This window comes from Struthio camelus, chromosome 27, assembly GCF_040807025.1.
Source record: "Struthio camelus isolate bStrCam1 chromosome 27, bStrCam1.hap1, whole genome shotgun sequence".
In the NCBI taxonomy this organism is placed as follows: domain Eukaryota; kingdom Metazoa; phylum Chordata; class Aves; order Struthioniformes; family Struthionidae; genus Struthio; species Struthio camelus.
In genome coordinates, this window is record NC_090968.1 from 4,683,272 (window position 1) to 4,698,679 (window position 15,408).

General features: G+C 40.1%; 1 protein-coding gene across 4 annotated transcripts in view; it reads right to left on the reverse strand.

Annotated features, from left to right (window-relative positions):
* Positions 1–15,408, reverse strand: part of DOCK5 (dedicator of cytokinesis 5) — a 90,448-nt gene that overhangs the window by 33,840 nt on the left and 41,200 nt on the right. For all 4 annotated transcript variants that reach the window (XM_068920438.1, XM_068920436.1, XM_068920437.1 and 1 more), the window contains 11 exons: positions 14,297–14,394; positions 13,155–13,244; positions 11,914–12,014; positions 9,369–9,503; positions 8,486–8,597; positions 7,259–7,329; positions 6,214–6,320; positions 5,600–5,736; positions 4,772–4,867; positions 3,809–3,907; positions 787–881 (listed from right to left, as the gene is read on the reverse strand). In XM_068920438.1, the coding sequence (XP_068776539.1) occupies positions 787–881; positions 3,809–3,907; positions 4,772–4,867; positions 5,600–5,736; positions 6,214–6,320; positions 7,259–7,329; positions 8,486–8,597; positions 9,369–9,503; positions 11,914–12,014; positions 13,155–13,244; positions 14,297–14,394 (1,141 nt within the window). The remainder of the gene's footprint in view (positions 1–786; positions 882–3,808; positions 3,908–4,771; positions 4,868–5,599; positions 5,737–6,213; positions 6,321–7,258; positions 7,330–8,485; positions 8,598–9,368; positions 9,504–11,913; positions 12,015–13,154; positions 13,245–14,296; positions 14,395–15,408) is intronic.

A 15,408-nucleotide genomic window follows, 5' to 3' on the forward strand; every position in this document is an offset into this window, starting at 1 on the left:
TCAACACTGAAGCATCCAAATAGCTTGCCACCTTCATGTCCTTTTCCACATTGCACCCCCTACAATACAATGGAGCAGTACTGTCTCCATTTTGAAGATGAATGGTGAGAGAAAGAGGCAATGAGTGGGCCAAGCAAACAGCAGTTACACACCTGTTTCCTCACTCTACTCCCTGTACTGTCAGTACTACCTGTGGGAACATTAAACATGCAGGCATACAGGCCCTGCTGCGTCATGGATAGCAGGCTTTGGCCACGCTTTGGAATTTATCAGAGTAGACAGCAGGTGAGTCAAAGGCTTTCAAACTGTAAGGACTTAGTGAGAGAGACTTAATGTCTCACACATGGCCAAATAGAAAGCCCACAGCAGAGGGGAGAGATGAGCCTGGGTAGTTCCAGTGTACATGCCAGCACACTAAACCCTTGATCATCCTCTTCTCCACTGTAGCTTTGTTGGCCAAGCGGTGGTGATTCCCCCAGATCTGAAACCAAAAGGGCTTCTCTGATTTATGTTGCACTCTTTTGCAGATAAAGAAGTAACTGGATGAAAGACTTCATGGTTTGGACTGTGCGCCTTTGGGCGGAAGAAAGATTTCCAGTTCCATCAAAGAAGTGTTCAGGCACCAGACTTTACCGAAACCTAATCTAAATCACCCTGAACCTGTAAAAGAAAATAAGCCTACATAACACAAGCGATGTACAGGACTGCTAGTATGAATCACCCTACTTTTAGGGCCAGAAAGACTCCAAAGTAGTCACAGGACTTAAAATAGCAGCAACTATATACCTGCTCTGCATCATATTCATGACCATCCAGTCACTCGCGTAAACATTTTTTCCAATCAGATCCTTAAACATAATGAACGTTTCCATCAGGAAGTCCTGTCAGAAAAACAAAAAACCACAGCCCATTAGGCTGAAGAGTGTAGTCTTTAACCACATGAAAATACAGGAAAATACAGATGTGGAACTGCATTGATTAGAGATTGCATTGGTTAGCAATCAATACACAGTACTTCTAAGAAGGATCTTTTATTGTGGGAGTATATTCCAATAACTACATTATTTCTGACATCTCATACATCCAATTACAGTAGGAAAAATAATTCCACAGAACAGGCATCTAATCTTTTTAATTAAATCTGTCTTTACTGTTTTGAATTAAGCTGTGGCACAGGGAGCTCTGCTGCACAAAAGTGGATTAAAAAGCAAAACCAGTATTTGAGGAGTTGTTTCCAAATGTCTGAATGATGACAGTGAAACAGCCCAAAGCAACATCTTTTATAAACATGAAACTCTAAAACGCATTGTCACTTCTCCAATTATCTATGTCTTTTCTAGTCTTTTTTTTTTTTTTTTTTTTTAACAAGGGTTGTTAAGAACATGCGTTCAGATACGTGGTTTAGAACTTTACTGTAGAAAAGATACTGTTTTCACTTATGCAGAACTGATCCAAATAAAGCTATCACACCTTAAGACTTGGGCAAGGTAAGGTTGAATTGCAGGATTTATATATACATATATATATATGTATGTACGTGTATATATGTATATGTATATATACACACACACAGACAAAAGAGACAGAGTGATATTAGATAATAATATTGACCTTCAGACAAAAAAAAAGGTGATCTCTACAGATATAAATGCTACCTATGAGCATTTAAATGGATTCTGTTCTCTGCAAAGACAGCATATTTGCATTCAAAATAACAGGAACACATGAAGGTCACCTGAGAAATCACCACCTTGCAAAGATCACCAGCAAAGAACAAGTCCATTGAGCTGAACAGCTTGCTCTAAAGAATTGGCAAGCGACGTTGATGTAGGGAGAGAAATAGGCATTTGGTGCTGCCTCAGTAAAAATCCTTTAGGCATTATTAAATCGGAGTTGATGGAAAGGGTTGGACTTGAGAAGGGGCACCTTGAAGATGAGAATTAACTTACAACAGTGTTAAACCAAACAAGTAAAGACGCAATGTCAGGGCTGAAAATACCACACCAAATAAAAGCCAATAATAAACAACAAAAATAAACAGCAATAAAAACAATTACTGCAACAAAATCAAATGCAACTTTCTATGGGTAGTACAACACCACAAATATGGGCTTGCTTCTGTGGTAAAAATTAGATTGCAAATTGGTATTTTGGACCAGTATCTCTTTAAAAAGATGTTCAGGTGGTTTTAATGATTACATAATTCATTCTCCTGATATGTTTTACTGCAGAAACTGTATATATACACATATGTATAAAATTTAAAAGAAATATTCCTCTAGAAGATGCACAACTAAGGCAAAACAGGGCAAGTCTTCAACTTGTAAACTTCAGACTGAAGTTTAGTTTACATGCCAGGGAAAGCTTTAAGCAGCTGCTTAACCTTACCTCGAGGTCTGAAGTTATACTTGTTTCCTATTGACTTAACTGCCCTTCAGGAAAGCGGATTTCTGAACTGAGGCCCACTCAACATAAAATTTGTTTCTATTCTGCCTTGAATCCATCTTTGTCTGAAATCTATCAGATTCGCCTTCTTCATACTCTTCCAATGGATACAACATTTCTACATAACCCTGTTGAAAACCTTTTTTCTGATTTATTTGATGAACACCACTAAAATTCCTAAATCTACTTGTTTTTTGTTTTCTAACGAGCATGTCACAAAAAATTGTGTGATATAAAAAGCAATTCTAAACAAAAACTGAGTGCTTTCTATAGACTGTCCAGCTGAGAAGCCTTTTAGACACAGAAGTGAGAGAAGTGTGCGTGTCCTGCAGGTGGCTGTGTTGCTCAACAGATTGCAAGCAATTCCAACTGTGCAGGGAAACAAAGTAGTCACCTTGCCATCCACAATATACCATAAACACCTCCTTGTGGGTTTGATCTAGCTTGTACTGGAAGAATACAACTCCAGGCTCTTCCCCAGCCAGTATTTAAATAAGCAAGTACATCTAAGTTGCACAGCTAGGAGGAAAAAAAAAAAAAAAAAAAAAAGCCAGAACAGTTGCTGCGTCATGCTTTGGAGACTTGCATAAACACAATTTTTGGTTCTGACTTTTTCTGGGCAGTTTGAGACAAATCTAGACGTACTAGTCAGTTCTTAAGCCCACTGCCCCCATCATAACCTAATGTTTTAATTAGTTTCATACTGAAAGCCTTTGGGAATGTGAATTGTACAGGACTTCTAACATGTTTCTAATCTGCATTGCTGTCAACTGAAGCAGGACACTCAGCTCTTTGGTTTGAACGGAAATTCGAATTTTGGTTTTTGGCTACTATCTCATTCATTTATTAAAAGAATACTTCCCTGTTTTTAGAAATTAATATAGATTTTCTTTCACACTTGCCATCTTCTCTTTAGCTTAAATGTCTTTTTAAAAGCTTTCCAATCTCTTAATTAAACCCTAGAGAGGAAAAAATAAAAACGGGGTAGATAAACAAAACAGGGGCACAAAGATAAAGAAGGAAAAAAATGGGAAAATGAACTCTCTTCCCTTTCATCTTCATTCACTCTTCTGGTCTCTGACCTTTTACTTGTGCTGACTTAAAGAGCCATTAAACATGTTTTTCACTCAATGCTACAAATGCTAATCTCAGGCTCTACTGAGTCAGCAACAGCCAGCCTGTGTACCCAGCAGGGGTGATGTGAATATATCCCTAATGACTGTGGCATTAGGTGCCCATAACTCACTGCTGACAAATGCAGTATAATCACTCAAAATGGAATACAGTAACTTGAAATGACCTTTCAGAAGCAGAGAGCAATTCTTTATGGACTGAGCTAATCCCCCCAGCAAGGCTGACTTACAACAATGTCCTGCCTAGTTTTGAAAGTATTGATGTAATGGCTGTAATGGAAATCATCCATCTGTCTCATGATAGCTGTCATGCAGGCCACAAAAATACCCTAGAATAGAAATAAAACAAAACATTTGATTATTTTTCTGTGTTAAGCATCATAAGCTCAAAGTATAGCATGTGCTTTCAGGGTTCAGCCTAATCAAATATCAGAAACCAAAATCCTGCTGATCTATGTCCTGACATCACTTTGTGTAACTGTTTTCTCCTCTAGCCCTAACCAGTAAAGACTTGCTGAATTTCAAGTATGAAGCCTGGGATTAACTTTGTTTTTCCCCAAGGATCACAGCTTGCAAGAAAAAGATACCTTTCAAGCAATGGAATATACTTACATATATGGATGATATACTGGTATTAGCACTGACTTGACCTTTGTGCCATTAAAAATAAATACATAGAACGTTACTTAAGTATTATTTTTCTATTTTTCTGAACGCTAAGCACGGTGTGGATTAGGATACACAGATTTTCCTACACCTTCTAAGCATGGTGCCACACCATAGAGTTAGAAATGCAACTTAAGAGATGTCTCATCCTTTTAACCCTGTTTTAGCAAAGAGAGCAAACGTGCATCTTTTTGGCCAAAAAAGTTGTGTATTATTTCTTGTGTATTAGAAGCTGGGATGAAACCAAGTTCTCTATGCATAGGGGCCAAAGGCAATCTGAAATCCCAGTCAACTATGGCTCAGTTCAAACTGCTGCTGCTGCAGTAGGACAATTTGTACTTTAATATACCTGTTCCCAGAAAACCACCAAAAGCCATGCTTAGTGGCACAGAAACACTGCAGGAAGCAGAAAGATTATTTCAGAAGGTACTGCAACACATTGAAATTCCCCAGAGAATAAACTGTACCATAACAAAGTGTAATAGCAAGAGATTAAAAAGGTAATATCTGAAGTAAAAGGTTCTCACAATGTGTGGAGACTGCCTGCTCATTCCAATCACTGTGCGGTTTATTCTCCTTAGCAAGCGCTCCATGATCAGCTGGATGTGGACAGCAGTGGGCCCCTGGAGATATTCAGCAAGGACAATTTGAGACGATTCTTAATATGAACTGTTCTACAGAGAACTCCTTCATTGGGAGGACTGTCCTGACCGTGGCTAGCTGCTGCCAGAGGGGGGCCAAAAGGGGGCTTCCTACATATTAGCAATTGATTCAAATACTGCAGGTTTACACTTGGTGAAGAGCTAGTATAACTGATCTGTACTGATCTGTTGTTTTAGTTCACCCTGGCAGAGCTAACCTGAACCTGGCACCTTGATTTGGCGGTTGTTTGCCCTGAACAGTTATTCAGTTCCAACTGTTCTTTTCAAAGCAGCGTAGAATCAATTTCCATCCATGTCCAGCACCATGGGTGATTGTGCATTCTCCTAACTTAATAATGAGCGTTGTTCCTATTTCATAACAGAGGAAAACAAACTAAATATTTAGATGACTTGTTCCAAGTAATTCTACTAGTCACCAAAGCAACTGGGAGTAATATTTTGGTCCATAACAAGGACTGCAATTGCTTCTTGTACTGCAGTGGTAGCCATTGATTCAACCTTTGCACTGCTGCCCTTTAGGCACAGCTGATTTATCTGTAATGAGATGCAAAGTAGTGCATGGCAATACAACACAATTTCTGTAAACATCTGAACTTCGTAACTCTATAAAGCATAAGTCGAGAACAGTTCTTTGCCATAACTTCTCAAAAGAAGAATTATCCTCAATTTCCACCCCTCATAGTTCACACTCACCACATCTTTTCGATCTAGGACTTCAAGAACGTTGCTAAGTAGCTGTGAGCAGGCCTCATGGTCAGGCTTGTTTGAATTGTCATCCAATTGGCCACTTAGCTGGTCTATTAGTAGAGGAAGAAGAGCATCTCTGCATTCTAAAAAAAATGAAACGGAGCGCCACAACTCGTTGGTCTCAGAGTGCTCTTCAGCATTCAATTTACATAGGCCCTATATGATGACTTTCTGCTTGACTTTATCTTGGTCACCAAAATGCATGCTTAAATCCACCTGAGTTACTCTTGACAGACTAGAAGGGACGCAAATAACCTGTAATTGTATATGTTGCATCGAATAGCTCTGTCTCTCCTCCTATCTCTTTCTAAAGACATATATTGGATCAGGATCCTACTGATCCTAGGCGCTACATAAACACAGAACAACAACAACAACAGACTGGTTGTTCCAGTTCTGGTATCATTTTGCAACCACCACAGCAAGGAAGAATTTTAAATATGGATTTAAAGGTAAGAGTACCAATGATGACTTCAAGGACATGTGAACTTGAAAGACGTTTTTGTTTGTAAAGGCATATGGCTCCAGACAGAACCCAAAGACTGCAATTTGTTACTTACCAGATTGTTTAAACAGGTCACTCTCCACTATCTTGGTCATGCAGTTTAGCTTCTGCCGAACTAACTGGTTGTCAGGAATACTTTGGATAAACTTGCTGAAGAGGATGCTAGCATGCAAACCATAAAGCAGATGGTCAGCGTTTTTACCCAGTGTGATACCTTCTACACTCACACTCTCCTGCATCTGGGCAAGTCAAGCATTTTTGTCACTTTGTTGACATGTCACCTTCAAGTGGTCCACAGGCCAATTACTATGGAGCCTGACGTTTCATTCCCTTAATAGAGGGACTCGCACTAAAACCAAACAGTATTCAGAAACTGCAAAATGAAGCTTGCATCACAAGACACACAAGCTTATGCATTGGGAATACTATCTACCTACTCTTTATGGCTAACATAAAACAATCATACGTATATACAATGGGCAAGCACAATTTTGCAAAGCTTCAATACAGCGCTGCTGAAACTTGAAACACTGTTACATATGATGTCAAGAGCATATCCTTCCAGATGCCCCTCTCATCAAGAGTGATTGCTCATTTTAATCCTAGAATTCCATTAAATTAAATTCCACATACATTTGCTGTCTGTCTGCTGCTTACTAGCAAATTATTTGTGCCAGAACAAGGAGACGTTGGAACAGAGGTTCTAGGCAAAGCTATAAACAGTGACGAGGAGCAAGCCACAATGTTGTTGTTTCCTGAACAATTACAACAAAGATCCAGCCTTAGCCACACATTTGGATTTGCCTCAGAAGTAATGATTAAGAATTGATGAAAACTTGTATGGTCTTTCATGATACGGCTTCTGAGTTCTCAAAATTTTGTTTTTGAACAAAATCTCAAAGTTCATAAGAAAGTACAGTTGAAATGCATCGATTCCTTTGAACTAAACTGACGTCCTCCAAAGCCCTGCAAACAGCTTCCTCAAATTCATGCAGCATGTGCATCATCATGTCATAATCACAGTGGCTGGTTTTAAGAAAGTTTCCAAAATACTTCCCAACAGATGAGTTTGATTTGGAAGACAAATAAACTTAATATACCTGAGCTCAACAGGGTCAAATACTAGTTTGACATCATTTATAATACTTGGCAAGTACTTTAAAGCTGCACCCTGCAAGAAAAAAAAAGAACAGAGAACAAATGGAAACAGTTAGATTAGCTGGTTCATCCGTAAAGCCTCAACAACAACACACATAGCTCACATGACCCATGGCAAATCTAGCTTTGTTAAGAGCTAATATGCAGATATCCGTAGAGAACTGGCTCAGGACAAAATTTACACATCCAAAGAGCCTCCAGCAATCCCATATCTGCAGTGCAGAGTGGAAAAGGTGAAGGAGGAAGGATTCCTTGCCAAGTTCTTTAGTTTTTGCAAACATCCTGCAATTCCAGGGATTAAGCTCCTTGTAGTCTGACATGAAAAGCCCTAGTTAATTAAATTGACTTAGTGTTCTGTATACTTTAGCATCGTCTGTGTACCCAGTAATAAGTTATCTAGGTACTAGTTTGGCTTTTATCAGCGCAGCATCCAGGTACCTGTGTGCAACAGCAACTAAAGGTCTCTGGGTGATGCTGCAGAGAGGTGTTCTCCTATTTACTTTATTGCTCCATGTTTGCTGCCAGCAGGAACTCTTATTGCACAAGAATCAAAATTGGGCTTTAAATCACCCAAACACTAATTAAAAAGAGTTTAGAATCAATCTTTCCTGCAAACAGAGAAAGGTATGTTTGCTGAAAGAACTGAAATAAAGCAATCCAGAGGCCTCATCGCATGGCCGTTCTGTTCCTTCTCAGAGCCCAGACAGAAGGCCCATACTCCAGGCCTCACCAGAAAAACAATGAATTACAAAATCTAAGACACATTTATGAGCCACTTGGCTTGTCATTCCCTAAGTTATGTTGATTATTGCAGTGGCCTAACATTTCCATCTCCTTCACTCTGAAGCTTGTGCCACTGGCTAAACTATCTTCCAAACTGCACTATGTTACATCTTGGCTGGTTGTTAGCTTTCATCCTAGGAATTGCTGCAGGGAGCTAAGCTACAGTTATGGAATGGATAAAAAGCTCTCATCTTTATTTGATAAATTTTGGGGTTTAAATACTGTTTTCCTGCCACACACAGTTCATTGAATCCTGCTGACTGTCTGTTTTAGATAAAACTCATCTCAGTGGGTTTGCGTATCTCAAAGCTTGTCACTCTACCTAACCTCCAGCTGATCAACTGATCTAAAAAGAAACGTTACCTCTCCCTGCAAATTATGCATACCTTAATCTTGACAGCCTCCTCTAAAGGCCGGTCCATGAGGACATTGAAGGAGAGGAACAGCTTGCGTATTGCATCATTAAATTCATCCCCATCTTCACTTTTCCCATAAAACCTACAGAGAACAGAAAGAGCTAGTTGCACATGTAAATTTAGGCTAGGAATAGTGTCACAGTAGCTGAGACAATTTTGTCCTTTGGAATAGCATCTTAAAGCAATTTCCTTCTACAAAGGAACGAGTGTAATGGCGTTGTGGGATTCTGCTGTTACTGCAGCAGTAATTTCCTGCTGAAATCCTGTTTTAAGTGAAAAGCTGCACTTTTCTAACTGCAGTTAGAAAAGTTAGAACTGAGGCACTGCCAGCACCTCAAACTGCATTTGTCTGATGCAAAAAGCTCAAGGAAAATGAGAGAAGGCACTGCACACATCTTCCCTTTGAAGAAGATAGTATCTATGGGAGTCATTCTCTGACACCACTCAATAGAGTAGTTTTCTTCAGGATATTTGAAAGTATTGTTGCTTTTTAAGTAGTACACCTTGAGAAGTCTTTCAGAACGCGTAAGTTTTTTTAAAAAGGAAGTCATTCCTTTTTTTGTATTTTTAATGAAGCAACAGGTTCCTTTTCAGCAGAACACTATGCAGCTTATAGCATGTTGCAGATAACTAAACGGATTCTCCTCTTCGAATTAAGCAATTCAATCTTCACTCATCTTTTTGTCTCCAGCTATGGACAAAGGGTAGAAGGACACACTTCTTGATAACTCGAGGATGAAGGATAGGCTGAAGAACATCCTCCACAGTGGTGCTGATTGGAAGTAACTCTGGAAGCTACTCCACTGACTTCCAAAAGGAGGCAAAATAAGGATGGCAAGGACCTTTGCCTCACCTCAGGTACAATATTCGTGACTGAACGATGAATCGGAATAAGTACTTCAAGGCTTTCAGAGCAGCAAAGAGCAATTCTGTCTTGCTGGAGTCATCCGCGTTTCCCACATAACAGTTCAGCACTTTGGTGAGTTTCCTTTGAAAGTAAAGAATAAATATAGCCACAGTTAAATTTTGCTGTAAAAGTCTAGTTTCCTTATTCCAGAGATGAACCACAATCCGATGTTCAGATAACGGCAGGGATTCCTGTTCACATTTACTTCTTTCTGAAGCCTCGGGCTTCATGCAGTACCAGATTTTCAAAACCAATTCATGAATTCCCAGATATCTAGCCCAAACCACAGCTGTCAACTGCATCTACAAATTCCAGCTTCTTGATCTGTTTTTCATCTTCTCTAAAATGAATGGAGGCTGGAAAACCCTCTACTACTTAAGTGGGCCCACACCTTCTCCATATGTTAGCATCCTCATATGCACAAAGGAAAAAATTTATGTGGAGCAGAGAGGGCTTTTGAAGGAATATTTACTGAGTGCTTTGAGAAGTGTGGACAGAAGCTGCATGAGTACATTATTATTAGTTGCTGTCTGGTCTCTGCCCAAACAGAAGCTCAGGATCGTACAGCCCTTTATCAGAAGGGCAGTGAGAACTCTGGCAGTTAATATTCAGGCAAAACCCTCTTCTCTTTATTAAACAACTCACAGCATCCAAAGTGGTGTATGAGTGATAGCTGAGTATACAACAGATTTTGCTCTTGCTTGCTCTATTTGCCACCTTGCCAGCATCCAATTTGCTTGGTCAAATTTTGGCATGAGGAGCACACGAAGGGCACTACCTAATATTCTAGTCCACTTGGTGTTAAGCAGATATCACGTTAGCAAGCCAAGCTGGAAAGCAAGGCAAGGGAATGACAAAGCTAAGACACAGCGTGCCCATTAATCAGACAAAGAGGTTTATTTATAGTAGAGAGAAAGAAGAATGATGAATCTTCTTCCACAGGCTATCGGGAGAAGAAACCACACACAAGCAGTGATTGCGCAGCTAGGGCAGGGAAGAAAGCAACCCAGGAAGAGAGGACTACAGACCTTTGTCATATTGTGTTTACCCAGAGATTTCTCTTTAGGTTGACAGCAATCACTAGAAGAGGCTGAATGTTCAGGGTGGGAATTCATGTGTATTAGTAAAAACACAGAGAGATTTTAGAGGGGAAAGGAAGTTTGTTTTTTGGTTTTGTCCTCCCTACTGGACTCAGTTTTAACTTTTTAGTTTCCTGCTACCGTGACAGTAATGACCTTTGGGTTGAGGGCCCCTAGAACAAGGACAAGGGCTGGAAGCCAAGAGATCCGGATGTTACTCCTGGCTTCTTCATCAACATCCTGGGTACCTTTGGACATGTAAGCCATGATTTGGTGTAGCACTTAAATGCCTCACTTTCAAGCACGTGAAGTCAACAGGGGAACTAACAGGACTAAGTTTTAACAAGTATCTAATCAAATTCTGTGCATCAACTCTTTTCCCTTCCCTTATAAAACAGGGCTAGTGATCGTCAGCTGAATTTTTAAATTGCTTTGAGATCCATAGATGAAAATGCTACAGGGAAACAGAACTACTCCCACTGGCTATGCCCACACATCTGGATGTGAAGAACTGCAAGTTTCTTTTAACAAATGAGAGCCTATGTGAGAGAGTTTCATTGTAGAAATGTAATCTCCATGTTTAAACCCCACACTGATATTAGCACTTTTCTGAACTCTGTGGCCTCAACCACCTGCCTTGTTGTAGGCAGACAGTAGGGGCAAACACCTTTCTCTGCTATCATTAATGACAACGTCGTGCCTACCATTTCAGCCATGTATGGTTTCCGGTTCTCCTCCCCATGACCCTACTCAAACATGCACTTAAGACTGTAGCACTGAGTATACAGATTGTACTATTTCAAACTTTCTTCTGCTCAAAGTACTTAAAAAGGGTTGGGCTGACAAGTCAAAGCAGCTCCATGAGAAGCAGTACCTATCAGACATGACTTCTCATATATTCCGTGGTCAACAAATTTCCCCACCTCCCCAAAACTGAGTAACAGTATTTTCCATTACCTTCTGCACATAGCCATAAATTCCCCCATCCCAAATTTTTCAGCAGCAATATCAGACCAAAGTACTCAAGAGTGATATGGGAGAGATGTACACAGACTGACTGCAGTAACCTTGTTTTCTATATGAAACCAGGCTGCAAAGCATGAAGATGATTTTACCACACAAAGAACAGAGACTAGACTTTGGAAGGGTCTGAATCACACAGACTGATAAAGGATTTTCCATGACTGTATTATCTTCTCTTACAGAAAACTCTGACAATAAAAATTTCTTACAGTAGGTAGTTACAGGGGTTTTTCTCTCCTGAAAGGAGGCAAGAATAAGGTGGAACACACAGCTACACATTCTCATGCAGTCTCTGCTGCTGTTACTGTATCAGTGCAGTTTACCAAAAGCATCAGTGAGACATAACGCCTGTGAAGGTACCCTGTGGGTTTGTGGTTACCCATACTTACACATACGCCAGGGTTGCACTGAAGTGCTTGTAAATGTAAGTTTCAAGTACAGGGTTAAAATGCTGGAACTTGATGTCTCCGATCAAAGAAATAATAAATACCTGCCAAAAATTCAAAAAGAAACAGATGTATAGAGCTGCACAACCTTTAACTAACCGCAGCATAACTCAGTCTCTAATCAGGTTGTCTGTTTTGCTAGCTCACTGTACTTTTTTTTCCCCTCAATAGCATTAACGTTACAGATAGTGTTGTTCACATTCTAATAGCGACTAAATACTGTGGTGTGCAACCACATCATTTCTCAGACAGAAGGTAGATAGGTTACATCGGCATTTAGACAGGAAGTCTTAGAAAATAAGGCAGCTGCTCCTTGAAGTGACAATGGTGATATAGGAAGTGGCACTACCTGCAGTCATTATGTGATTACTGCCACAGCATAGGATTAAGTAGGCACAGAGCTGCTGGGATCGGGATAAAGAAAAGAAAAAAAGTTCTCGTCATTTATACTCAAAAATGAATCCACATGAGGTCTATAGCACTCCTAATTCTGCTACTACACAATGAAACGTATTAGAGCAAGGACATTCTGTCTCCCTGTATTCACCCTCACCACCAATGTCAGCTGCTTACATCTGACTTCATGTTTCTCCCTAAACTGCTGAGTACATACTTGTTGAGCAGCATCAAGCATACAACTTCCTTATTGTGCTGCACATCAAAGTAGTGCCTTTCAAACACATGTTAAGCAGCCTCTCTAAAGAAGCAGCAAACTCTTTGTGAAGTCTTTTGCTCATTTATTACAATCCTTCCGTAAAGGTTCAGGGAAGCACTGACCCGTATTGCATAAGCATTGGGGTAGAGCTTAGGGTATATAAGGGTTCTGTTCCCACCATACCAACAAACCCTCCACTGTGAGCCTGGGCAAATCATTTCCCTTTGTGCTTCAGAGAGATAATACTGCCTTTCTCTTTTGCAAATTGCCTTGATGAGAAAATTATCTGAAGAAATTACCTGTTTATGTAAATGCTTATTATTCTCATTGTGGTCATTAAAACGGTCATGGCATATCTCAGTCCTAGCTCCTGAAAATACGTGAAAATGCCTTAAAAGAATATCTAAATATAACCTGTTTCTCAGAATGAAGTACCAATTCACCTATTCAATGGAAGCAAGCAGCATGAAAAGACTGAAAATGGGACTTAAAAACAGATACTCTAAATCCACAGAAAAAAGTCACTCACCAGTGCATCAAACACAAGGAAGTCATAGGTTTCATTGTCTGACATTTCCATCATTATGTTGAAAAGCGCATCAAGGGTGTCTTGCAAAAACTAGAGAAAGAAAATACTAGAAGGGTGGGAAGAGACTACTGCTACTGGAATCCTGCACAAGAGCCTGCTCTTTTGGACTCTTTTTCCCCTTTTGGCCTAGCCCAGTTGAATTGTTAAAGTTGCACATGAAAGTGCATTTTGAAACAGGATCTTAGTACTGCATTCATTTACATGCTGGTCATGACTGCCAAGCTATTCTCCTAGTTATAGGAGCAAGGCCAGAAGGAATGCTGCAGGTAAACAACTTTGCTGCAGAAGGATCTTATCTAGCTGAATGTCCCCACCGTCTTCTCTGCCCTGCTGCAGAACAGAAGTGCAAGTGCAAAGGTAGCTGTCCGTACAAAAGCGCTATTGATGGCGCTTCATTTTGTCCATGCACAGTTTCAGCTTGCACTGGATCTAATCAATCACATACAATGTACCAAGGCATGACATTTTACGTAATCACTGGTTTGCAAATACGCAGCATTTACTTTAGTTGCTCAGAAGTTAAAGCAGGTAAAACTGTACCTTGCATAATCCCAGAGATCCACACTTGGAACCACAGGAAGTCTTAACAAATCATCTCCTACCTCCCTCATAAAGCTATGTGCTGTGCCACTTCCCCACATTTCAGGCCTATTCCCCAAGCTACTCTGACTAGAAGCTCTTTGGGCCTTCTCTGCATTCTGTTCCTAGCACAGCAGGACCTATTCACAGAGGAGGCTCAGAGCCACTATTGAAAACTAACAGTTGGGCTTTGCAGGCATCTCCTTCCCCCATCCCCCTCCCCCCCTTTTTTTTTTTTTTGTTTGGTAAGAATGCAAGGAAAAGTGAGGGATCACTCCCTGATCCTGGAAACATCAAACTTCTATGCAGATGAATTCCATTAAAGAGAGATCCTGGGCCAAAGGATATCTTTTTGTTCTCCTGTCGCTCAGCAGCTAGAATAATAGCTGTCCTAATTTACATACAGAGCTTTTGGATACAGCACAACTATAATCCTTCAAGGTTAACGTCAAGCACATATGTAAGTGTCTGCATAACAAGATGACTCAGATCTCTATACATACCTTTACAATTTCTCCTCCTTCCACCTCCATTAGCTTCTTTAGGTTGTGGGCTATGTTCTGAGAGTTAGAACGCCAGTTCAACAAACCTAGCAGGTCAACTAGCAAGGACAGAACGCCAGCAATTAGAAACAAATCACAACAGAACAGCTGACTTCCTCTAATGGTTGCAGGACAATAAAGTACTAGAGGTTATATTTAGATTCAGCCTAGAAAAAGCCACACTGCAACGTACAGAACATTACCTTGAGATGGCTCTTTTTGTCTTTGCAAGAAAGTTAATTTTGCTATTAATGGAAAACCTTGGTGTGATTTTATAACCTAAGCCATTTGGTAGACAATTCTGCAGGCTTTTCGTTCACTCAAGAGAAGATACCTCAAGCTGGGAAACTTATTATGGTGCACGACTTTTCTGACAAATGCTCTGTGTTTACTTCAGAGTAGCCTCTTGGAGATGTTTCTTCAAATTATAATTTAAACAACTTGTATAAAATACATTAAGCTCAAGACTGTTTATCATAGTTCCAGGCTATCTCAGGACCTCAAGTTTAGGTACAGACTACAGTTGAGGCTTTCAAAGTAGTTCAGCAGTTCACACACATCTCCAAGTTAATGAAAGATGTACACCAACGGCGGTCTGCAACTAAACTCATTTACTACCTTTGAACTTAAGAATACATGCGAAATATACAGCCTTGGCAAAGAACGTCATATTCAGAAATATAGTATATGTGTGGGGTGGGGGGGGGGGAGTGGAGGGAAGGGGAGAACAAACAGAGCAGTTGATGCCCATCTCCAGCAGCTATGTAGATACATGCTGATGGAGCTACAGCTGGGGGTCAATTTTCACATGGCTCTTTCCCAAAGTCACAGATTATGTCACACCAAAAGCTGAGCTACACTGGGTGCCTTAACTCATTGACATCTCGCATCATTTATGAGCATAAAATATATTCACTCACATATATACAAACCCTTTAATTTGGCCACTTTGGCTGTATGCAGAGCAGATTTATTGCATAACAACACGCTGAAGAGATCAGTTCTAATTGCTACACTCTTAACAGGCAGAGGTAAGAAGATAAGTAGCCTTTAATTTAAAGGAATCTAAAAAC